General features: G+C 56.1%; 2 protein-coding genes across 2 annotated transcripts; one reads left to right on the top strand and one right to left on the bottom strand.

Moving 5' to 3' along the window:
- Positions 1–556: 556 nt before the first annotated feature.
- Positions 557–13,999, bottom strand: LIMD2 (LIM domain containing 2). The gene is made up of 5 exons (XM_059830510.1): positions 13,854–13,999; positions 4,955–5,091; positions 2,259–2,303; positions 1,861–2,000; positions 557–1,331 (listed from the first exon to the last, which is right to left on the bottom strand). The coding sequence occupies exons 2-5, from the start codon at positions 4,994–4,996 to the stop codon at positions 1,172–1,174; spliced, it is 387 nt and encodes a 128-aa protein (XP_059686493.1). The 5' UTR covers positions 4,997–5,091; positions 13,854–13,999; the 3' UTR covers positions 557–1,171.
- Positions 14,000–17,193: 3,194 nt separating this feature from the next.
- On the top strand, positions 17,194–24,118 carry LOC104254949 (E3 ubiquitin-protein ligase RNF113A). The gene is made up of 10 exons (XM_059830547.1): positions 17,194–17,293; positions 17,635–17,711; positions 17,835–17,939; positions 19,408–19,515; positions 19,793–19,902; positions 20,107–20,213; positions 20,797–20,886; positions 21,774–21,867; positions 22,562–22,668; positions 23,981–24,118. Exons 1-10 carry the CDS (start codon positions 17,194–17,196, stop codon positions 24,070–24,072), a joined length of 990 nt encoding a protein of 329 aa, XP_059686530.1. The 3' UTR covers positions 24,073–24,118.
- Positions 24,119–25,046: the final 928 nt, after the last annotated feature.

Here is a 25,046-nt window from a genome sequence, read left to right as displayed (position 1 = left end):
CCAGCCTGGCAGGTTGTGTTGGGCTCATTAATTTGTGTGGACTGTGCTGTCCAAACATCACAGCTCAGCAGATGGGGTTGATCCGAACCAGACCTTGTATTGCGCCTCGTATTGCACCCTGTATTGCCCAGCCCAGCGCCGATGCCCGTCCTGCCCGTTGCGCCGGCTGCAGAGTGAATTGAGCCAGCATCTGCTTGTGGAGGCAGGGCGCGATGTTTATTGATACAGAGGGGGAAGCGAGTAAGCCACAAAATGTATGCAGGGCAAAGGGGTGGGTGGATCTAATTCCCAGGACCGTGAGTTCCCTTTGAGGGGGGTCTGGGCTCCATGTGGAAGCCGGCGTGCGGTTACGGCTGGGGTGCGTAGCTCACAGGATAGTAATGCTGGCGTCCCCAAAGGACCGGTCTGCCTCAGTCATAACATTACACACGTGTCCAGGAATAGTTTCTTGATCCTGCATGGGCAGAGGCTCTTTCCCCAGTAACTGGGCAGTAAGAGGCAGACCTGACTGCTGCTCCCACCTCCCCGGACCCCTGGGAACACAGGACAAGACAGGGAAGGCTCGGAAACCTTGTATTACAAAAATAAAAGAGCGCATGGCGCAGTGTCACGCGTGAAGCTGCCGTGCCAGGCTCCAGCGCGGAACGTACCAATCAAAGGCAAATATAAAAAAGACCGACACTGTTAAACAGTCGCAGGGCACATCCTTAAGGCTGAACAATCCCAGCTGAACTGAGCTGATGTAAACCAAGGACCCTCCTTATTCGGAGCCCCAGCAAGGCAGGATTGGTGTGGCAGGAGCTGGGAGCTCTGCTGTGACTTACAGGCTAGGTAAAGCCCCCAGATCATCTCCTTTTCCATGGTGGCAGGCCTGAGGTGTGTGAACAGGGCTGGGGTTCCCGTGGGGGCAAGTGCTTCTGGTCTGATCACATCAGGGAGAGGGGCCTGCAGAGAGCGAGCTTCACGTCTGGGGGCTCTGCCCCATCCTTATGGCCTGTAGGACCCCTCTAAGCATCCCCCAAAGAGGGCTGGGCTGCCTCCCTTCCCTTACCGCCTTTGCTTTACCCAGTTTTTGGGTCCCCTTTGCTTTACATCAGCTCAGTTAGCCCCCGGCTCAGCACTGCTCCGTGCCGGCTCTGCTGGGCTCCAGGGAAGGGTGGGCTGGCCCCGCTCACGCCGACTTGGTCCCGCTCTCCACCTCCTTGTGCACCCACAGCTCCTTGTGCTGCTTGCGCCCGAAGCCCTCGTCGTAGTTGCCTTTACTCTTGAAGAGCTGCTGGAAGTGGGGCTTGCAGTAGAATTCCCCATGGAGCGCCGCGTAGCTGCCCAGGCTGGGGAAGGAGGGCAGGGTTAGCCGGGCACGGGGACTCGGCTGCAGGCTGGCGGGGAGCACGTGAGGCTCGGGGGCACCGGGACAGGGGAGGAAGGAGGAGGGAACACGCAGGAGGGGACCCTTAGAAAGGACCAAGTGCTCCCTGCAGCCAGCTCGGGATGTTGGGGGCTGCTCTGAGCAGCACTGAAGGTCTGTAAAGAGGGGGGTCCCGCAGGGCAGCTCAGCCTTGGCTCTGTGTCGCCTAGGAGGGAGCTCTGGCTCAGCTCTGTGTTACCTTGGAGCTCTCTCCCTGCTCTTGAGGGATAAACCTCTTTTTCCATACCGGGTGGGCAGATAAGCCCTTTTTTTGCTGCTGCGATGAGTGGGCTGGGGGTCTTTAGCTACCTGACAAGAGGAGGAAGGGCCGTGATGGGTGGGTGGGTGCGCTATTTGGAAGGGCGTCCCCCACCCCGGCTAGGCAGAGCCCCACTGACACCCATCCACCTCGCCGTCAGCAAGCACCACGGCAGCCTCCCGGCCCGGCTCACCTGAGCTTGGTGTGGCAGTGCTTGCAGCAGAAGCAGGCGTTGTGGAAGACGAATTTATCCGCCACCAGCCGCTCCATGGGATAGACGGTTTTCTGGCAGGCGGTGCACATCTCCTTCACTTGCGCCTTCAGGCTGAAGGACTGGGCAAGGGGAGACCGAAGGGAGAGAGGATGAGGAAGGGGTTTGGGGTATCCTGTGCCTGGCTCCCACCACGGCCCTCTTCCCTAACATCCGTGCTGCCATTTGCTGGAGCACTGGTTAGTGTGAAGCAGCCCCATCTCCCCTCGCCCTCCCTGTACCGCTCCACTGATGCTGGGCTGGATTGGCGCTTGGGCTTTAGGCTTTCGGTCCTTCCCCCCTCACCATGAATCAGTAGGATGTGGTAAAATTGCCGGTACCTTGGAGCGCTGCACCGTGCTGCCTCCTGAGTTGTTCTTTGCCTCCTAAGAAGAGAGGGAGAAGAGAAATCAAAATGAGAGCCTGGACTGACAAGCCTGGCACTGAGCTGTGCTTAAGGAGAAGGAGCAGGACCTTGGGGCACGCCAGCAGCCTCTGCCGGGCTGTCACAGGCAGGGGTGACCTGGCAGGGGTGACATCTCTGAACTCACTTGCCCAGAGGCCGTGACCTCCGTGCGCTGTGGTGCTTTTCCCAAAGAGAGGAGGAGGAAGAGAGGAAAACAGAAAAAGAAGAAAAAACCATGTACATATTGCAGAGAAGGCGCTGGGCACTGGGAGGCTGTGGGACTTGCCCCGGGGCTGTGTGGGCAGAGCAGCTAGCTCTCATCCAGCGCCGAAGCCTCTGTCTTGGATGTAGGAGCACGGCACAGCTTTGTTTCTCCCATGGCCAAGGTATAGCAGACCTCTTTTGTGGTGATAGCACCCAAGTGCAGATGCAGGAGATGTCACAGCATAGGCATTGCAGAGCACAACCCCAGGGTAACAGCTCTCCCACTCATGAGGAGCTCCCACCGTCTGCAGGCACCGATTACTGTCCTTGGCTACCCAGTGCAACCGCCATGCGTGTCTCCGGGACCCACAGCACCGGCATTACCCCTTGGGAATAACAACAGCAAAGCAGAAGAGCCCTACTTCCACATCCCTGGGGGGCAGTTTGGGCCTGTGGTGGGCAGAGAGGGGGAGAGGGCGTGCTGAGCTGCTGCAGCACAAGCCCCCGGCAAACCCCGCTCTGTGACCTGCACCGGGGAATCGTCACCTGCACCGGGAGATAGTCACCCGCTGGCTTACGCATCTACTAACAGCAGCTCTGCTTTCTGTGAGATGCTGCTCCTGCTCCTTCTGGCCGACAATCATTTACCCCATAGGGCTGGAGAGCGATAATTAACCTTTCTCTCGCTGGAGGTGCACAGGGCTCTAGCAGCGCTGCCAGTGTGGGTCTTTGCCTGCAGTCAGAGGACGGTAGGCTGCCAGTTCCCCCAGGGCGTAACTGGGGTGCCCCTCGCTCTCCTGGAGCACCTTGCGGTGGTTCCTCCTCAGCAGATGTTTTGTTTCTGAGTTCCTCTGCTCGCCCCGTTATCAGCCCGTCACGCTGCTGCGCTGCACAGGAAATGCCTGCGCCATAGGCGAGATCGAAAAGCCTTTTCGAGTCGGTGCAGGCTGCGTGTGGAGCGCAGGAGGGGCAGCGGGGCACGGTCAGAGTTGAAGACATGCTCCATCGCATTCGGCAGCTTGGCGGGGGTGGATGCTGCTTGGCCCCTGCAGCTGCAGGAGGAGCAACAGGGCAGAGAGATCCAAACACGGAGGTGCCTGTACCTCTGCCCCAGGATCTCGGAGCGGGGTCTCTGCACGCTCTCCCATCTGCAGCTGCAGCAACTCATCTCCTCCCCGATCACCTCCCGCTCCTCCCCGTCGCTTGCCCCACTGCGCAGCCCCGCAGTCCTGCACCCTCCCCAAGCTGGCTGTTTGCACAGGCGCCCGCTCGGTCCCAGTCAGCCACCTGCAAGTATTTTAGCCTGCATTTGCACTGATGAAAATGCCCCTTCCTTCTTTCAAACGGTCGGGATCAAAGGGGTAAACACACTTTTAGCAAGTGTGGACCGGCCAGGACCACTTTACGGCAGGCTGCGTCACCCTCTGCTCTGTTTGTCCTGAAGGCTGGGGCAGTGCGACCCCAGAACATCACCCCGCTGCCTCCTTGTCCCTCCTGGTGCTGCTGGTTTGGCTCTGCTGGGCCAGCATTGCCCCTTCCCTCTGCCCCCAGGCTGATCTTCCATCCCCGTTCCTCCTGCTTCGTCCTTCCCCATCATTTCTCCTTTGTATTTTTGGAAACAGTTTGTCTACGAGACGCACAGGAAACTCTCACTTCGCTGAGCTGCCTCTTCAGACGATTCCCAGCTGCTCTCATTGACTGAGGTCAGGGACGTGATTTTCCTCTCACTCCCACAAGGCTGGAAGAGTAAGCCAAAGTCAACAGCGGGACATGGGCAGCAAGGAGACTCAGGCCGTGTAAAACCAGTTGCATCCCTCGGCACTGGTAAAACAACCGCAGGTGATCTCCTGGGATTCAATATACTGTTTCCAGGCTCAGCTGACCAGAGCTAAGGAAGACACTGCCTCTTTGGAGCTGGAATACATCCGTTCCCAAGGCTACAGGCAATCCACCGTTGCTCGTCACTTCTCGGCAGCCTTCTGGCTCCGATCAGGCACACTATCTATTTCATATCTGATATATCCTCCCTCGGGGAAGGGCCATATCCTGTCCCAGCAGGAGATGTTCTTGAGCCTTTGTGTTTTTCCATCTCCAATCACTCCAATCCTAAGCAGCTCGCATGCTCTCAATTGTGATCACAGAAAGCCATGGAAACACAAACAAACAGTCGGCAACTCGAGAGGAGAGCAGGGTGAACGGCTCTGTACGGACCAGAGCCTGGACGCTGGCGTTGCAACGTGCTCAGCAAACAGCACCTTCTGCTGGAACATTCCTCTCCCCAGTTCTGTTGTTTGAGTAGCAGTGACTGTGCCTTTGATCACCCTAAAATGTCAGATCTGGAATACAGCTTCTGTACACAACCCTCCATCCCTGAGAACCAAAACCCGGGTTGAAATTCCCGTACAAACCGCAGGGGATGCTACGTACATGAGTTGGGGGTGGGCTGGCGGGTCCCGTGGCCTGGAACATGGTTCCTTCCCCTCCTCCGTCTATTTAATCCTGAGCTTGAAGTTAGCGGACCGATGTTCCCTGGGGTGGTGTCTAAGACAGACCTCTTGCAACACCTGGAAAGGAAATGTCAACAGGAGCGTGGCTGGTTTCACCACCCCAAACCCGGCAGCTGCCCAGCTCTGCAGGAGCTGGTGCGCGACAGCAGCAAGCTCAAAGCTTCTTCCGTGGGGTCCGTGCGGCCGCTTTGGTCTAGGGGTTTCTTGAGGGATCCAAGAGGTTTAGGCATGCCAGACTGGACTGGCGGACAGGAGAGGCAGGTCTGGAATGCTGCTCGGTTTTAGGAAGCTGGCAGGTGATCTGGAGTACGGAGCTAGAGCTCAGTAGCTCTAGTCCCATACAAAGGTGTTGAGCTAGGATGGGAGAGGGCTGCTGGAAACATGAGCAGAAGGTGATGGGATGGTTTCTGCTCCAAACCCATGCGTGGAAGGCAATTGCCAGGCAATGGCCGAGCCGTTAGCAGCAAGGCTACGACTCCCAGCCAGAGCTGCTGTCCTGCCCAGGCAGCAAAACCAGTGCCCAGTGTTTCACTACTAACGGACTGGTGTTGCTGGAGCAAGGACTGTGATTTTAGTCTAATTTTAGCCCAGAAAAGCCTTGCTGAACAGAGCGGATCACAGCTCAGCAGAGCGAGTGATGGGGATTTTGTCTTCTCTAGAGAGCCCACGTTGCCTTTAGGTTGAGACCCGCAAGCTGTGGCCTCTGTGTGATGGGCTGAGGGCCCGGGAGGATGAGTTTGACAGGTCTCAGACCAATTTTAACGCAGCGCAGAAAAAAACCACCAGCATTGCAAATCACCCCTTTTGGTAAAAATCAGCTGAAAAGGCACTGACAGATCCTCAGGGGTTTTTCCCCATTGCGCCTTATCTTCAAAACACCCATAAAAGGTCAGGCTTGGTGAGCCCTGCTTTGCATATGCAAGATAGAGATGTGGGGTTGAGCAATTATGCCGAGGGAGGAGCAGAGCAGGGAACAGGAGGGTGAAGGGGTGGCTGTGCGGCTCTGCCGTGATGGGGATGTGCTGGGGGCTGGCAAACCGGCACCCCCCGCTCCCGGCTGGGGCTGCTTTCCTCTCTTCCTGAAACCTCTCGTCCTCATAGTGTCACCCCAAAAGCTTTCCTGCTGCCCAAGGGCTAGGGTAGACCCTGAGAAAGCCCCAGGGCAGGAGACGTGCTGGGGTGGAGGGCTTGGGGCAGGGGATGTCTCCGCAACGTCCATCTCACGGTGACATTTGCAAACCTGCCCTGGGTTTTGGGGGCTCTTTGGCTGCCTAAAAAGTCCCAACACCCAGCAGCTGACACCAGGCTTGCGTTGTGCCCAGCAAAGCACCCCAAATTAGTGGCTGCTTTCAGAGTTGAGAGACCTTTGCTGCAGGTCCTGAGCAGCCGCGGGTGAGCTGGGCTCCTCCTCGCAGGGCTGGGGGGCTGGACGGCCCTCGTCGCAAATGTTTCGCAGCCTCGTCTGAGAATACAGCTCCAATTTTACCTAAATCATTTCCCGTCTCCTCTGCGGTTTGCTTGTTATTTCCTGCTCGCCGAGCGGGGTGAACGGCAGCATGCACCCGGCGTGTGCCGGGGGCCGGGGCAGAGCCGGCCGAGGAGCAGCCCCGGCGGCAGGGGCTCATGGCCCAAGCCCACAGCCCCTCTCTGCCCCTGTTCCCTGGGACAGGACCTTCCCTCTTACGTCTCCGGGGTCTGTACGGTGCCTACAGCCCAGCGCAGACCCCGAGGGGAACCTGAGGAACCCGGAAAACCTGGCATCCCTACCCCACACACGCCTCTAATGCGGATGCACAAGCCTCCCCCTTTTCACCTGCCTTTCACCTTCTCCCCTGCCTTTGCCACAAACATTTCTCCACCCCCGGCTTCCCTTCCTCTTCCCTCACAGCTCATCTTCCTCCCCTACCCCAGCCACCTTCTTTCCCTCGGTTTCCCCAGACTCTCCATCATCCCCCTCTTGCCCTTCCCCGTAAGCACACACTCCCCGGCTCCGTCCACCCACTCTTTGTTCCTTTGCTTTTCTTGCCCCCAAACCTTGTTCCCTTCGGTGCCATCTCGCTTATCCTACCCCACGGCTTGATGTTCTCCATCCAGCCCTATCCTCCAGGTCTCCCTCCTCTTAACATCCCTCTGCCCCTCCGCGCACACACCCCGCTCGCAGCCCCGTGCCCACGCTCTCCCGGCCCTCCTTCCGAACGAGAGGTCCTCCCCGTGTAGCTGCCCTACAGGCATGTGAGTAGAAGTTGCTAAACGTCCTTCCTACCGAAGGATGGGAGGCAAGAGTAGAAATCTGAAAGGGGAAGGGTCTGCTGAAGGGATAAGGGAAACAGAACGAGTTAGAAACCGCAGGAGGGTTTCTAGGAGGCTCTCAGCTGCTGTCATCGCTCTTCCAAGGAGGCATTAGTCTGCACAGGATGGGATTTGTGCCCAAGGCAGTCCACACAAGCCTCCATGAGCGGAGGAACCCCCATGGCACAGGCTTTGCTTAAGGACATGCTGCCACATTGATTTTGTGAAGCCTTCACAATTGCTCGGGCAACGCTCCAGCGCTCAGGGGGGCTCGCAGGTTTTCTGAGGTGCGCAGAGGGCTTCTGTGACGAAGCAAGAAAGCCGAGTCCAAGTCTCCATGGTGGAGGCTGGCAGCGTAACTGCTAGATCTGACTTCTCCAAACCTCCGTTCCCTAAGGCTCTTAGCCATCTACGCAGCCCGGGAAGAGCAGGACTGAGGACTGTCCTCTCCTGGTCGTGCAGCCAGCAATTTCAGGTATTTGGCTCAGGACAAGGTGAGAACCCCTTTGCCTTACAGCCTCCGTTCTTCCTGCCCCTCCTGGGAGCATCCGATGGCTGGTGTGGACAAAAAAACCACCTTTCTCCAAGGGATCTGGGCTGATCTGGGCTTGTGCCGTCTACCCAGGGAGACAGAGCAGCTTCTGATGGCAGCACTGGTGACAACAGCATGGCAGACACAGAGGGCGGTGGGTCTCGGTGTGCTCCAGAAACATGGCACCATAGCCAGCGGGATGCACTTGGTGCCCGAGCTGCCAGCTCTGCCTGCCCACAGGTCATCGCAGGCAGCCGCTGGTCCTGCTCCGGGGGCTTTTCTGGTGGTCTCAGCAAGCTGGTGTTCGACTGAGGACCTTGGGGTTGGAGCTCGTCTGGCGTCCGCAGGGGACGTGTGCCTGCTGCCGTGTGAGAGCAGCTGGAGAGGTGCTACGGCTGTCTCTTAGCACCCAACGGGGAGCATTTTGGGGTGAGGAGGGCAACACTCATCCCAGAAGCTTTTGCCTAGCAGCCTCCCCCGTCCCCTCTCACCCTCCTGCCTGACCCTGGGGGCAGATGTAGGGAGAGGGGAGCATCTGGGGTGGCCCCTCAAGGAAATTCCCCCAAACCGACGGTGACCTGCCTCCGAAGCATCACGCTTCCCGCAGCCAGGATGGGTGCGGGGAGGCCTTTCCCCCCTTCCCCTCCCCAGCGAGCCAGCCTGCTCCCAGTGGGCCCCCAGCCCGGTGCAGCCCGGCGCTGGCTAATGGCCTCTCCGAAAGCCGATGGGTTTCCGGCACAGGAAAGCAGCGTGACTGCGGAGGGCGAGAGGCCCCTTTCTGCCATATGGTTCCCATTAGCAGCCCTGTGAAGTGTATGTTTACTGCTGGGATTGCTGTACCATTGCAAGAGGCTTTCCCAAAGGCGAAGTGCGGCGTGGGGGATCCAGGCTCCTTCCTCCTCCATCCTGGGAGGACGCGGAGTATCCCCGGCAGCACGGCGAGGCACGGGCAGGGGCTCAACACCTCGGAGAGGCTGTCAAGCCTCTCCCCCAGGAAATCGTGGGCTAAGCCGATTGCTATGGGGACTGATGTCCCCGAGATCATGTGCAGGATTAGTGCAGCCTACACACCCGGGACAGCCGCTGACCCTCCAGCTCCATGGCCGGCTCAGCCCACGGTCCCTCTCAGCAGGTCTGCGTGGGGAGGAGGTGAAGAGGGGCTGGAAGAGCCTGTCTCCCGAGCCTGGGAATCACCCAGCTCACTGCCCAGCTGGCCTCTGTTTCTGCAGCCTTGGGGCTTTGTGGCCAATCCACACCATGAAACAAAACGTGGTGCAGAGTCGGCATCAAACAGGCCAGCACCAGAACCGGGCACTGCTGGGGAAGGGGGCACGGTGACACCAGTGCTGCTTCAGCTCCTCAAGCATGGAGAGAAACAGTGAGCTGCAGTTTGGGGGGGGACAATGGAGCAAGCCCGGTGGTCACGGCTCCAGCTTTAGCCATGGAAGACCCTAATTCAGCTTCAGATCTTGGTTCCCTGCGTGGCTTTGAGCCAACCACTTGACCTCACCAGTATTTGGGACCCGGGGCAGGTCCCTGCTGGCTTGACGCAGGGTGGAGGACTCCAGGGAGGAGCAGCCACACCACTTCTGCAGACACCACTACCCTGTTCATCAGGTTTCTGGAGAGCAGCCCCACCACACGGACCTGTCCCTGCCTGCACCCCACGGCACGGAGCTGCCTTCCACCAGCCTGCCCCACTAATCCGCTTTCCATCCACGTTCTGCGCCCGGGCTGCCTCTTGAAAGGCTGCCAGCGGGCAGGAAATCTGCGGCCGAAATGCTGAGGGATGCTGACAAGGAATAGTTGTGGGGAGGAACAGGGCTGCCTTTGTCAGGGCAACAATGGAGGACCCGCACGAGCGAGGAGGGAGCCCGAGGGAAGCCCCTGCCCACCCGCTCTGCTCTCCCACCTTCGTCCGTGCCTCGGCTTACCTCCCCTGAGGAGGAGGTGCACAGCCCTGGACCAGGGCCGAGGGGGACCGGGCTGGTCCCCAGCCCCTGCCTCTCAGCGAGGGGGCAAGGAGGATGCTGCTGGGATTCATCCGTTTTCCAGATGCGGAAAGTGAAGCACGGAGCAGCCCATTCCTGGGACTGTGGCCATGTTTAATGGCATCCATTAAAAATCATGGTCTGAAGGGAGTCTCTGCTCCCTGGGATCTCCTGTCTTGCTAGGAGCTCAGACAGAGCAGGGAAACACAGCAGAAAGCCCGCTGGGAGGATGAGAAGAGCCTCTTTTCCAGGCAGAGACAAATCCTTCTCAGTAGTGCCAGATGACGGAGCAAGTGGCAATGGGCAAAAATTGCAGGTTGGGCGGTTCAGGTTGGACATGAAGCAAAACTGCTTCACTGGGAGAAAGACTTGGAAGCTCTGCAGCGTGGTACTCATTAAGTGCAATATAAACCTGGTGCAAACAAGCACAATGGGCAAATAGCAGTTCATGCTCCCTCCCGCCCCTTTTCAGTTTTTCCGAGGTCTCTTCCATAAACCATGCTCCACCTGGAAACCTCGCCTGCTGGTTTCCTGCGTAAGTGTATATCCATTTACCATTATACTGGCATTAGGTTCCTAGTTCTTCTCCCACCATAATATTTGCCTCTCAGAGGGATTCATAAAGAGTAATCGCATTCCTTATCAGTCTTTTTTTAGCAGGAGAAGCCAATTCCTTTTAATCTGTCCTCAGAAGGTGGGTTCTCTGTTCCTACAGCCACCTCGCAGCCCGCTGCAAGTAGGTGAGCTGACCTGGCTGCACCACATTGAAGGAGATCTCAGACCTTTGTATTCTGGTACGAATACTTCTCTGGCACCCCTGAAAACATCTGGCCTGATGTGCTGTTCCTCTGTCACCTCTGCCGGAAATCCTAGACGCTCTTTCTTCTTCAGTGCCCTCTACTTGCTGAGGTCCCTCCAGGCTACAGCAGCTTCGTGTTGCAGCTCGCCAAGTGCCTGCGCTGGCACAACTCCGCTTTAGCCATTTCTAGGACTCCAGTCTCATCTTCCTGTTTGCTGGTCTGTTTTTTCTCACCGTGGGCAGATCTCCTGACTGCTAAAGGGACTGTTAACAACGTGTTCAGTCCCTAGATCTCTCCTTGTGGAAGGATCCAAGCATCCTCCTTCCATTTTGCTGTCTCTTCCCTATCCTCTTTCCTGTCTCCGCCTAAAATAATAATTTCCTTGGGGCACTGTATCATGTGCTTTCCTTAAACCCACATTGATGAGGCCCTGTTGTCTCAGCGGAAGATACTGAGCCAACTTGACATGATCTGTGGTAAAACCACACTGCATTTTATAATGCTTCCCAACACCATATTTTTGATTACTGTTCCAAAACCTATTCTAGAAACTCACCTTTTATTGTACTCCAATTAATGGACCTGTAATTGCCTGTAATCTCCTCTTTCCCCAAACATACCCTGTGAATGTTACGTTGGCTAATCTCCTTTCATGCAATATCACCTACAAAACATCAGACTTTGGACTACATTTCCTATGTGGGTTAGCCCATCTCTGGAGCTCTGAGAGAGCCCTCCTGAGAGCTCCTGCTGTTTCGCCGTCTGCAGACGCAGCAAGAGCAGGAGTGAGTCCTGTTCCAGGCACCCCAAAACACAGCACAACCACTTTCCACGGTCCCTGCCTCACACCCCCTCTACGAGAGCTGCTCTGTCCTCCTGCGTTTGCTGTCCAAATGCAGATTGTGTCAAAAAAAAAAAAAAAAGCGCCCCCAAAATCATATTCATAGGTCAAATCTCTCTAAAGATCACTCTTTTTGAGGTGCCTTCACCTCCATCCTCCCTTTGAGGATCCAAGATGCCATACAGCCCGGTATAGGATCTGGTGCTCTGTGAGGCCGCGGGATTTCAGCGGAGCAACGAGCGTGCTGGGAGAAGCAAGCCCTGGAGAGGCACATCAGAGGTTGCTGAGGCTCCTTGTGTCTGGAAACCCTTGAGGTGGCCATATGGAGAGGGTTATGGGCACCCCAGAGGAGTGAGAAATATGTCTAAAGTGTGCTTAATATTGATTGCAATAATCCCTTCACCCAGATTTAATGTTTTCCATCCCAGAGCTTTTGCCAACAGCTAGGTAAGCTCTGCAACACGCCCAGATGGCAGATAAAAATGACTTAACTGGAAAGTGAAAGGCGAACACCTCCGGGGGAACATGGCAGCTGCCTGACAATGGACAACAACCCTGCAAAACCTGAGGCTGGGCAAAAAGGGAAAGAAAAACCCCATCGCCACGTAGGAGCGGAGGGGGTAGTTGTAGGCTCAGAGGACTGACTCGCTGAAGGAAACCAGAAGAGGAACTCCCTTCCCTAATGAGAAGTCTCGTGGGATTTTTCTTGACCAAAAAAGGTCAGGAACCTAGTTTTGAGCCATATGAAAAAGAAGATGCATCCAGTCACTTTGCAAAGCCCAAGAGGCTGGTTCTGACAGACCCTCACTTCTTAACTGGGGATTTGCTTCTTGCAGGGCTCCCATTTACAAAGGACGTTAATGCTGGAGCGGTTTCCCACTAGGCTTGATCGGTTGCCCTGCAATTATTTTGTAATCTACGTTAGTAATGCTGCAGATGTGCTACTCCTGGCCTTAAATACACAACCGCTCAGCCGGGGCACCAGATGTCTTCCCTGCGAGAGCCCTCACACGATGTCTTCGGTGGACAAAGCCCAGTTTCCAAGGCATGATCCTGGCTGCTGAATTATCATGTTCTTTCAAAACTGATACCCAGCCCATGAAAAAAAGATCAGCAGAAAATTGATCAAAAATATGATCTACAAGGTAGTTTAGCTGGTCCAAAGTGATCCAAGGGGAATAGGCAGATCAGACTGGCTCAAAACGTGATAGTTACAGCACCGGACTGGGACTTGGGAGACCTGGGCTTGCTTCCCAGCTCTGCTGCTGATTTTTGGGTGACAGTGGACAAATAATTTCATTTTTTTCTGTTTCTCCCCCCCCCAATGAAAACAGAGCTGCTCTCCTTTGTGAAGCCCTGGGAGATCCCTGGCTGTATGAGGGTTATGTCAGAGCTCAGGGTGTTTGTGTTGTTATTAAATCTCACAGTCGTGCAACAGCCTCCCCAGGGAAGTGATGAAAGACCTGTCGCTGGAAAGGTTTAAAGCCAGGCTGGATGAGGCAGTAGGAGACACGCCACCGAGAATTAGCAGGCATTAATGAAGGGGAATAAGGGAGTCGGGATCTAACAGGTTTTCCTCCATCTCTGCTCTTTCTGATCAGCTTATTAAAATGGATCTGTCCAGCCCCCCTCCGGCACGTACTGCAGCACACAACAAAGGGGGAATTGCAGCCCAAGCGGGGAGCACAAGCCCCACAACGCTGCACCCCAAGATGCCTGCTGCAGCAGATCCAGCAAACACAGGCCTCCGCTCGCTCTTGTCCCCTCGATACCCTGGGTGCAAGCCCCTCGCCCCCCCAGCTCACACAGGCCACGGGGCGCTCGCCCCCCCTTCGGCAGCATCGCTCCCCAACGGGCTCCTGGAGCTCCGACAGCGTCTCCGTGCCCCCGCCTGACCCCAGCGAGGCCACCCAGGGCCGAGAACAGACCCTCTTGTGTTTCCCCCCCACCCTGAATCTGCTTCCCGCGACCGCCTCGGTCAAGCCTCCTCCTAAAGCAAAAAAGTTCCCGGCGCATCTGGGTGGGACCTCCTCCCGGGGGGCTGTGCAGGGGGGATGAACCCCCCATCTGCTGGGTGGCTCCTGGCCAGCGGTGCTGCTTCCCAGGGCTCTCCCTGTCTTTGCATCCCTCCCTCCTCCCCATCCCTTTCTCCCTGGGCGCTTGCCCCTCTCTCCCTCCCCACTGCTCGGTCTTGCTTTCTCCCCCAGCATCTCCCTCTCTTCCCACCGCTGAGCAGAGCCGCAATCAGCGACAGTCCCCGGGATGGATGAACCCCCTCTCTCCCCACATCTCGGGGACCATCATTGTCTCCCGCTGAGCCGCCCGCCACCTCTCAGCCCTGTTGTTCTCCACGAGCGAAGGCTCACCATATGCCTGGGCTGCTCACGGCGATGCCGAGCAGGAGGGTTTCACCCCGGTAGGGTGGGTCTGTCCGGCAGTGGGTCCGTCCAGCCGTCCCTGATGGCAGGGTGTTCTCGCTCCCTTTCTCCCCGCTGCAGAGGCCGGGGCTGTGGGAGCGGGAGCCGTTTCCTGCGAGCTCCCACGGCCGCCTCGCGAGCCCTTTTATCGCCGGGCTGCCGCGATGATTGGCTCTCGTGTCGTACCGTCTTCCAGCCGCTTGCTCCTTTGTGTGAAGCCAACCTCTAACCCCAAACCTTCCCCAGCTCCTCTCTTCCTGGGCTCCCTCTCCCCAGCCGCACCCAGACCCCCGCAGCCTCACCGACCCGGCCGCCGACCCCGAGAACTCGCCTCCGTTTTCCTCTTTGCCGGCAGCGTGCGTGCAATTACCCCGCGCCGTAATTAGCTTTTGCCCAGCCTCTCCCCCCACTCCTTGCCATGTTCTGCGTGTGCAGATGGGCTTCGCTCGAGACTGCGGACGTGGCCTTGGGCTCTCTCCGCGTGGCACTAACCCACTCGTGTAAGGTTTCCCACAAGCATCCTGGAGGATCCGTCCCTCCAGGGTCTGCAAAAGCCCAACTCGTCCCCCCCGGCCTCAGCAAACCGTTTGCAGAGGAAGGATCTTATCAGGCGGCAGCAGGAAAAGGGGATCCCAATGCCCCCAGCTCCTCACCCCCCAGGGGGGCAAAACTGAGCCATGACGGTTTCAGAAATCCAGGTTTTACTCCATGGAGAGTTGATGAGCCGTGCGTGGGAGCGGTGCTGTGTAAGGTGGTCGGTCGATGTGCCAGGGCAGGTTCTCGTGGGATGAGCGAAATCGCTGCCTGGACGATGAAGGCAGCTTCCCCCACGTCGCCTCTGGGGTTTGGGGCTGGGTGGCTGAAGTTTGGAGGGCTGGGATTTCCCCAGGAACAGGGCAAAATGTTAGGAATAAATAGGTTAAATACGAATAGTTAAAACCCGAAGGGAACTTGGAGGTGGTCTGAAACCAGCCAAGGAAGGCAGGATGGCCCTGAGCCGGCAGAAAGGCAGAGGGACCCTGTGGCTCTGAGGACTTCGCCTTAACCTCCCAAAGCCCTCCAATGGGGGATAAATGGAGGCAAAATATGCGATGGAGTGGTGGGAAGAGCTTTGATAATGATGATGCAGGAACAAATATTCTTGTCTGCACTCCTCAACACAGCGTGGTGCCGCTGGGAAGAGCCCAACGCTGTCTGGCAACGGCCCCGAGCCAGAGCCCAGCGGCAGAGGCAGGTGATCTCTGTGTGCAGAGCTTGTCTGTAATTCCCCGTACAAAAAATACGATTAAGGAATTTATGGCGGTGTTTACTGGACAAGGAGGCAGCGGTGATATGATTTATCACCTCTGTCACTCTGCATTGCCCAAATAGCATCTGTGATGAAAAGGCTTGCTGCCACCAAGAGCAAGTAAAAGAGGAATTTGACTCGATAGTAAAATTAGCTGTTGCCGAGCAGATCCAGACCCGGGGATGGTCATACGTACCACGCAGCAGGAGACTGGCAGGGCTGCAAAAGCCAGTGTCCATCTGGGCACAGGGAAGAGCGGAACAGCATCCAAGGCATCGCCACGCTGCCCTGAAACAAGGGCAGGCATGCGGGAAGCCTGCAGCAAACGAGTCCCGCTGAAAGCATGGTGCCTGCGTGCTGCCCTGGGCTCTGGGCACGAACGCACTGGCAAATGGGTCCCGTCTTCAGGTGCCGTCTGCCGCCCTCTCCCACGGCATCGGCCCACGGGGACGGGGTCCGGAGGAGGAGAGGGCTGGGAGCTCATCCTGGCACCCACCCGTGGGGGATGCAGGGTGGGTGCAGAGCTGTGGCCTGAGCGCACATCCCATGGGAGCTCCCCTGGCAGCAGAGTCCTTCTTGCAGCTGCTCTGCCTGCTGCGAGAAACACTGCGGGTCCTCTCCCCGTATGCGCACATGCACACGCATGCACACACGCACACGCATGCACACACGTGTATGTATGTGGGCATACACACACGGGCATGCACATATATGCACATGCATGCACACATGCATACCCACACATGCACGCACACATGTGTACCCACGCATGCACACATGCGCGCACACGTGCACGCACACATGCACACCCACACGCACACACCCCCACGCACACCCCCACATGCACACATGCATACTCACGCATGCACACGTGTGCACACACATGCATACCCACACATGTGCACACACACATGCACACACGCATGCACACACACACATGCATACCCACGCATGCACGCACACATACACACACACGCATACCCATGCATGCAGGCACACATGCAGGCACACATGCACACCCACACGCACACACCCACATGCACACACACGCATGCACACCCATGCATGCACACGTGAGCGCACACACGCATGCACACATGCACGCACACCCACGCATGCACGCACGCATGCACACACACATGCATACCCACGCATCCACACACATGCACACACACGCGCACACGTGCACGCACACATGCATACCCACGCACGCACACACACATGCATGCACGCACACATGCATACCCACGCATGCACACACATGCACGCACACACGCACACACGCACGCACATACGCGCGCGCACATGCATGCACACATGCATACCCACGCATGCATGCACACCCACCCACACCCACCCACATGCACACATGCATACCCACGCATGCACACCCACGCGTGCACACGTGCGCACACACATGCATACCCACGCATGCACACACACACACACACGCACACATGCACGCACGCGTGTTCACGCACCCACGCCCGCCCCGCGCCGTGGCGCGCAGCCTGGGCGGGCCCGGGGGGTGCTGGGGCTCCGCGCGTTCCCCCGTTGCTATGGCGACGCGGAAGGCCCCCGCAGCCTGCCGGCCCGGAGGCGATGGAGGGGGAACGGGGGCGGCGGCGGAGGGGCGGCGGCCCTCGCCCCTCACTGCACCCGCCCCGCTGCCGCGCTCAGAGGCCGCAGGCAGGAGCCGGGGTGCCAGAAGGGCCGGCCCGGGCCGGGCCCGGGGCGCCGGGGGGCCCGGGGAGCGCGGAGGGGAGCGGGGAGCGGCCCAGGGGTGCCCCGAGGGGCTTCAGCAGCGCGGGAGCCCCCGGCCCGCCCCGGCTCCCTCCCCCCGCCGGCAGGGAGCGCCCTTCCCCGAGGGCGCCGCTCTCCCCGGGGCCCGGCCCCGCTGCGGGGGGCGCCCAGTCCTCCTCGCCCGCAGGGGGAGCCGAGCTGCGGGAGGCCGCCTCCGGCGCCGCTCTAGCCGCTGACGGCAGTGGTCGGCGGCGCAAGATGGCGGAGGAGAGCAGTGTTTGCAGCTTCGTTTTCAAGAAGCGGGGCCTGGCGGCGGGCAGGGGCCGGCGCAAGCGGCCCGGGAGCGACCAGGAGCAGGGTGAGGGCCGGCGGGGGCTCGCGGAGGACCTCGAGAGGGCGCTGGGGGCCGGGCCGTTACCATACCCCGGGGAGGCGAAGGAGGGCCTGGTGCCGCCCCGGAGCGCTGCCCCCAGACGGAGGGGCCTCGCCGCCCTCCCCAGCCCTACCGATGTCCCTGTGGTGGAGGGGGTGAAGGGCTCTTCCCCGGCCGTGCCACCGCCCTCGGGAGTTCTCGCCGGCCTCCCGCACCTTCCCCTGGTCGTCCCTAGCATGCAGAGGGGGGAGGCTGCCAGCAGAGCTTGCACTTGGGTCGAGGTCCTGCCCCCGGGCGCACCCTTACCCCTGGGTTTCACCCCTCAGAGAGCAGCGGTGAGGAGGGCAGCACGGTGGTGCGGAAGGAGCGGCGGCGGGAGACTCCCAACCCCATGATCCAGAAGGTAAGGGAGCCACAGCAGGGCACTGCTCCATTTGACGTGCATCTGCAGCGGCCAGCCAAGCTCAAGCTAGACACAGTGTTGGAGCCTTCCGTCCTTCATACCTGCTGTCTTCTTGCCCCTCAGACCAGGAGATGCATGAAGGAGAGGCCCGCTTACGCGCTGAGCAGCAGTGATGATGAGGATCCATCAAAGGAGATCGGAGTCACTTACAAATCGACAAGGTCGGCGGTAAGCACTGGGCAAGAATGTGGTTCTGGGGTGTGAGGTCAGGTGGGACTGGCAGACCCCACACCTGATAGAGAGAATTTGCCTCTGTGAATGTGGGATCAGCCGTTCCTTCTTTTTTATCTGTAGATGCACCTCGCTGTCCCTTCCCTCTTAATAGACAAGCACCTTGTGCTAGGTTTATTATCCTGACACCTCCTGCATCCTCAACAGGTTGTCTAAGGTTGGCCTTTCCCTCTTAGAGGTGGGAATTAAAACCCCAGAATGCCACTGGACTTGCCCAACGCCACACAAAATTTTCAGGAGAGGGAGCACTTGAATCAGGTTTGCCCTGCTGTGGGGTTCATGTTTTCAGTTTTAGACCCTCTTCCTTCACAAAGAATTCAAAATTACTTAAAAGGTGCTCCCATCTTTATCCTTGTAACTAGTGATGTAGTAAGAGCTACAGAGAGCGGTCATTGTTTTCTTGGGATTGGTGGGTGGGGTGTCCTGTTAACATCAGAGCTGATTTCACTCCAGAAGGTTTGGGCACAGCTCAGATTGCTCTTCCCACTAGATTTTTCTCCTAACTTTTCTCTTGATTCAGTGAAATTTTGCCCATTAGTATGAGCCTGGGCAGGATATAAGTAGGATTAAAAGCAGGTATCAACCTATGTTCCTCTTCAGACCTATTTCCTTATTATCTGTGTCTCTGTGTAAAATGGGAATAATGCCTAACCGTCCCCAGTCAAAGCTGCAGATCAGACCCAGGTCTCCTTGTCACATTAGAGATTAATACGAATATAACCTTGTGCTGTAATTATTCACTGCTTTGACTGCTGCCAAGGGAGGCAGCATGTTGTTAGCCCTCCTTGCTGTAAGAGAATGGGAAGGGAACAGGAGGAGATGACAGCTTTGGGGCTCCAGAAGCTTTTGGTACCTAAGTTGGATTTGGTTTTAATTGAGGCTGGCTGTAATTATTCTTCGGTTTCTGTGCAGCTGTTCCTGAAGATCTGATAAAACCTAGGAATAGGTGTCTGTTCAGTCTATTAAAGAGGAATCTAAACCAAGTCACTGTAATAAAACTGAATGTAAGCCACCTGCAGGTGGGTTAAAAGGTCAGACATAACATCCTGCGCGTAGGCGGGATGGTCTCATGATTGAAGTGTTGGACATGGGAAACCTGAGTTCAGCTTCCAGCTAAGCCGAGGCTGAGCGTGAAGGAGTAAAGTAAGGACAAGTGTTTCCTGACTCTGCAGGCTAAAACTTGGGAGCAGTGAGTATAGGACTCTGGCCTCTGCAAGCACTAGGCTGGATCTGGCCTATGGGAGACTCTCCCTGGCAGGTGCTAAGGGATGGTGGGAACTGGTGGAAGGTAAAGCAGGCCATGTCCAGTACTTGCTCTGTGACTGACTCTCCAGGTAGCCAAGGAGCTCTCTGTCTTATACAGGTTTTCTCTTCACTGTTGTCACAAGTTCTTCTTGCTTTTCAGAAACCTGTTGGCCCAGAAGACATGGGAGCTACAGCAGTGTATGAACTGGACACGGAGAAGGAGAAGGATGCCCAGGCCATCTTTGAGCGCAGCCAGAAAATCCAGGAGGTGAGTCAGCCTTGCTCTGTAAGAGCTAGTGTTAGTGTTTTACAGCAGTGCTTTACTCATCCCCTTCTACACACCAAGAAGAGTTTGAGTCTCTTTCTCCCTGGAAATTTAAGCCAAGAGTGCAGCCCTTGGAAATAGGGGAATTTTCTGGCTTTATTGGCATCTTGGTATTAAGGAAAGCAGGGCTGGAAAGGGAGACTGATGTCAGAGTGGTGAAAGGAAATCTGTATCAGGAAGCTTTTCTGATCCTTAATCACCTTTCTTTTTGCTTTCCTAGGAGCTGAGAGGAAAGGAAGATGATAAAATTTACCGCGGTATTAACAACTACCAGAAGTATGTGAAGCCCAAGGATACATCGATGGGAAATGCCTCTTCAGGAATGGTCAGGTAGGTTGGGATGAGCCTCGGAGGACTGGGACCACAGAGGAGCTCAGGCAGCATCCCCAAAGGCACCTGTTTGGGGCTTGAACTTTGCTGTTACTGCCAGCTTCTTTCTGTCTAATGAGTCCGGTGTCTGGTTCTGACCAGGCCCCCAGGGGCCTTCTCCACCGCAGCTGCGCAGCCGGCCTGAGCCTTCTCCCACCCTTTCAGAAAAGGACCCATCCGTGCTCCAGAGCACTTGCGGGCCACGGTGCGGTGGGACTACCAGCCGGACATCTGCAAGGACTACAAAGAAACTGGGTTCTGTGGCTTTGGAGGTGAGTGGATCTTGCCTGCAACTAAACAAGTGCTGCGCCAGATATGCAAAGGGATCCAGTCCAGCTTGTGATCCCGTGTTTGTGGTGCTAAGATGTGCACTTAGGGATTTACAGGCACTTGTTTGCAGAGCTGGTGTGTGATGCTGTTGCAAAGTTGTTTCATGTAACGTTCTTGTCATTCATGATGGCCCTTCTGAAGGCTGATGGCCTCTGATCAGTGGTTGTAAGAGTCCTGGGAGGGACCCCTGGGGTGTTCCAGTGACCCACATACCCACAGGTATTCTGGCCACTGAGGCCATGTGAGGGATGGAATTTCCTGTTCCTTATCCCACTTCCCATGTGTGTAGATGCTGGAACTGTCGCTGTGGCACACAGAGCACGATCCTCATGGCCTGTCTACCCTGATAGGGATCCTGTGCTTGCTCCAGGAGCTTGGGGATGCCCTGGAGCACAGGCGGTCAGGGAAGCAATCAGGTTTCACCACCTGCTGAGCAAAGCTCAGGCTGCCCCCGAATGAGGTGTCCTGTTAACACTCTACCCTGCACAGCCTAGCCATTAATTCCTCTTTCTTTGTGCTGCTCAGATAGCTGCAAATTCCTCCACGACCGCTCGGACTATAAACATGGCTGGCAGATCGAACGGGAACTGGATGAAGGCCGGTACGGAGTCAATGGTACGGCACCACCCCTCTGCTCTCCCTCTCCCTAAGCTAATGGTGGATGAGGCTACCAGGTCCTGCCTTTTACCATGCCCTAAAGTGAACGTGACTTAGGAATATTGGATCGCTAAGAATGAAATGGGTCCTTTGCTGTCTGAAACTGCATGGGCCATGGGTTGAATTAATATTAGACAGAAAAGATTCTTTATTCCAAAGCTGTGGAACTCCCTGCTGTGGAATAACCTTAGGGCCAGTAACCACTGACAGTGCCGGGCAAATCTGCCGCTTTCAGATAACTGCTGACTGCCACCAGAGAGAATTATTTCCTCTGGCTCGCTGTGAAAGGATAGAAATGCTGTTGTGTGGGTCCCAGCAGCGAGCTGCGTGGAGCTGGGGAGATGTGACCATCTCCTACCCACCACATGCCTAGGAGGTGGGGTGCTTTCATGCTACGTCACATCATTATTTCTCACTCGCAGTGTCTGGAGCTGTGGCCCAAGGCTCATGGGTGTTTCTCATGAACTGCTGTGCAGTCAGGGGGAAGAGGATGTTCTTTGTTCAGTTGGAGCCAAAGAGTTTGGTGGCAGCTGGTTCGGAAGAAAATCTAAAAAATAGGGGGCTGGAGGATATCTCTCTTTATAGCAGCAAGTGGGCGAGGTAGGAGAGAATTTGCTCTTGTGAGATGAGCAACAAGCACACTGGCTCATTAGACCTAATTATATCTCAGTCCCACATCTGTTACTGACATTAGCAACACCCAGATGCCAAAGCTCTATTGTTTCCAGCAGAGATTCAATCCCACCTGCTGTACTCTCTCCATATTTAATATTTCATACCCCATGCATGGGCTGGTCTGGCTGCCTTTGCTCTTGCTCCAGTCTGGTTAACTTTCTTTTCTGCAGATGAGGAGAACTATGAGGTGAGCAGTGATGAGGAGGATATGCCTTTCAAATGCTTCATCTGCAGAAGTTCCTTCAAGAACCCTGTGGTCACCAAGTGAGTCATTGTTTTGGCATGAGGAGCCAAGTGTCTGGTGTCGATCGAGCCCACCAGTTACTGACTGTCCAAGACAAATACAAACACTGCCCACAGGCTGGTGGGTGGAACCTGCTTGTTTTCTGCCATGGCTTCCTCGTGGGTGGGGAAAGCCTCTGATAACCAGGGAGTCTTGTAACTGCATCTGGAGGATCTCCTTGGAAGGCATCTCAAGCCTTTGTTGTCCAGTCACCTTTTAGATTTAGATTTCCACAGATGCTGCCTCATTGCAGCATCTTTCTCCTTAACCTTGAGATTTTGTTTTCATGCCTTCATTCCTCCTGGACACTGAATGGCACGCTGCATTGCATGAGCAGAGAAACAGAAGCATGGGGAAGCCAAGAGCTTGGCGAGGATGAGGAGCAGGCTGGGCACAGCGTGGACATCACACGCTGCCAGCTCCCTCCCACACTGCTGCCTGTCTTGCTGGGTACCTGGTGTCTGGAAGAGCTCACTGGTGGCTCTGTGCCATCACTCCACATTAGCGAGGCAATGCTCAAACACCTTTCATGGAGACAGTGCTGCAGAGGAAGCTCTGCATGCAGCTCACTTTCGCATCCCCCAGGGACCAGTAGTCAATAATTTCTAACCCCTGGACACAGTGATTGTATCTATCTATCTGGTGACTTGCAGTGGCATCTGTGTCTCCGTACAGGTGTAGGCACTACTTCTGTGAGAGTTGTGCCCTCCAACACTATCGCAAATCCCAGCGCTGCTACGTCTGTGACAAGCAAACCAATGGAGTCTTCAACCCAGCAAAAGGTAATGGGCACCTGTGGGGAAGAGGGCTGTCAGTGGGAGTGTCTGGAGTAGCAAAGGCACCAGCTCCTGAGGTATCGTCTCGGTGCTGGGCCTGGTCGTAAGCTGGAGCTCACAGCTCTTGGCTGCTGGCAGAGCTTTCTTTAGTGCCAGGAGACACTAAATCACAGCCTGGGTGGCTCCATAGGTGCAAAATGAGTGTCTGTGCTTGCCCAGATGAGGAACTTGGGGAGCGTGACTTCTGGTGAGGGTAGGGGGCATGTGCTGCAGGAGCAGAGGCAGCAGCTTGTGTGAGGGATTCTATGACTGTAACGTATGACTGCAACATTGGACAGGCTGGATCAATGGGCCCAGGCCAATTGTGTGAGGTTCAACAAGGCCAAGTGCCGGGTCCTGCACTTGAGTCACAACAACCCCATGGAACGCTCCAGGCTTGGGGATGAGTGGCTGGAAAGCTGCCCTGCAGAAAAGGACCTGGGGGTGCTGGTTGACAGCTGACTGAATATGAGCCAGCAGTGTGCCCAGGTGGCCAAGAAGGCCAACGGCATCCTGGCCTGTATCAGAAATAGTGTGGCCAGCACCAGGGAGGTGATTGTGCCCCTGTACTCGGCGCTGGTGAGGCCGCACCTCGAATGCTGTGTTCAGTTTTGGGACCCTCACTACAAGAAGGACATTGAGGTGCTGGAGCGTGTCCAGAGAAGGGCGACGGAGCTGGTGAGGGGTCTGGAGCACAAGTCTTGTGAGGAGGGGCTGAGGGAGCTGGGGGTGTTCAGTCTGGAGAAGAGGAGGCTGAGCGGAGACCTCATCGCTCTCTACAACGACCTGAAAGGGGGTTGTGGTGAGGTGGGTGTTGGCCTCTTCTCCCAAGTGACAAGTGATAGGACAAGAGGGAATGGCCTCAGTTTGCGCCAGGGGAGGTTCAGGCTGGATATCAGGAAAAATGTCTTTACTGAGAGAGTGGTGAAGCACTGGAAGAGGCTGCCCAGGGAGGTGGTGGAGTCACCATCCCTGGAGGTGTTCAAGGAACGTGTGGACGTGGCACTGCGGGACATGGTTTAGTGGGCATGGTGGGGTTGGGTTGGTGGTTGGACTTGATGGTCTTACAGGTCTTTTCCAACTGTAGTGATTCTGTGATCTGATGCCATGGGCTCAGCAAACAGTGGTAGCTCCTAGCTGAGCCTTTCTGTAGGCGAGTGATTTTTGGTGGCTGCCCTGGTTCTTGTGGAGATGGGTGTTCACAGGACCTGGGCACCTGGTTTTGTTGTGGGACAGCCCCTGCAACTGGAGTCTCATCCTGTCTATTCCTGTTTTTCAGAGCTCATGGCAAAATTGGAAAAACACAAAGGGGAGGAAGAGGAGGAGGCGGAAGAGCAGCAGCATTCAGACCACAGAGAGGATCCGCAATAGCAGAGCACCCTGTTTTGTATCTAGCTGAATAAAGTTCTCATGGGAGGAAAAAAAAAGCTCACAGCAGGTGCCTTGGGGCCAGCAGCTGTAGGCAGTGCTTGTGTATCCAACCAGCAGCTACTAAAGCAGTGTCCTGACTGTGCTGGACTCTTTTGCTGCTCTGTGAGGGCATAGGACAGAACAGGTAAGGTCAGACTCACGAGTCGTGGCTGCATACGGCTGCCTGCTACCACCACGCTGCCAGCAAGACCCTGGCAGTTGCCTCCGAGTGCAGCAGTGTACCTGGGGCAGGAGGCTTTGAAGACTACAGTCAGTTACTTAACTTCTTTTTTTGACTGAGGTGCTGCTGTTTCACTCCTAACTTTACACTGATCCTGCTTGCTTCTGGCTGCTGTGTAAGCATAAAACTATCTCTAAGTTAAGTCAAGTCCATCATCTCTGAGCATGTAGCAAGCTGAAAGCATGGAAGGGGATGAGAAATACTAGCTTGCATTAAGTTCATCCTTCACCCTAAAAATGCTAACTCAGGGGAAAGCAGGCTATAGTGCTGCAGTTATTTGTGATGTATTATAGCTCCATGTATTCCCTCCTGTCTTCTGCCTGCCCCTTGGTTCCTAGGAAAATTCAAGAGAGGCTTAGAACTTCAGTGGGCAACACATCTCTTAAGTTTCCTCACAAAGAGGGATGATTCATCTCCTCCAAACCATCACTAACTCAGTCCCAAAGGTTTTATGCCGAGTGGTGCTGTGCTTTTTCTTGCTGTAAGTAAGAGGTAAGGATTTTCACAAGCTGCAGACTTCATAACAAGCTAGGAAATTAAGATCTATTTACTGTAATAAAATTAAATCAGGAGCCAAACCTGATCCTAGGGAAGAAGTAGAAGTGGGCCTGTCCTAGCCTGCCCTTACAAACACCCCTGTTCTGGGAAAATGCATTCTACTGAAACTTTCAGAAAAGAGCAAAAGCAGTTGTTT

The sequence above is a fragment of the Gavia stellata genome, chromosome 28 (assembly GCF_030936135.1).
Source record: "Gavia stellata isolate bGavSte3 chromosome 28, bGavSte3.hap2, whole genome shotgun sequence".
In the NCBI taxonomy this organism is placed as follows: domain Eukaryota; kingdom Metazoa; phylum Chordata; class Aves; order Gaviiformes; family Gaviidae; genus Gavia; species Gavia stellata.
The sequence above is the reverse complement of the archived record's forward strand: the minus strand, read 5'-3'. Positions and strand labels throughout refer to the sequence as shown.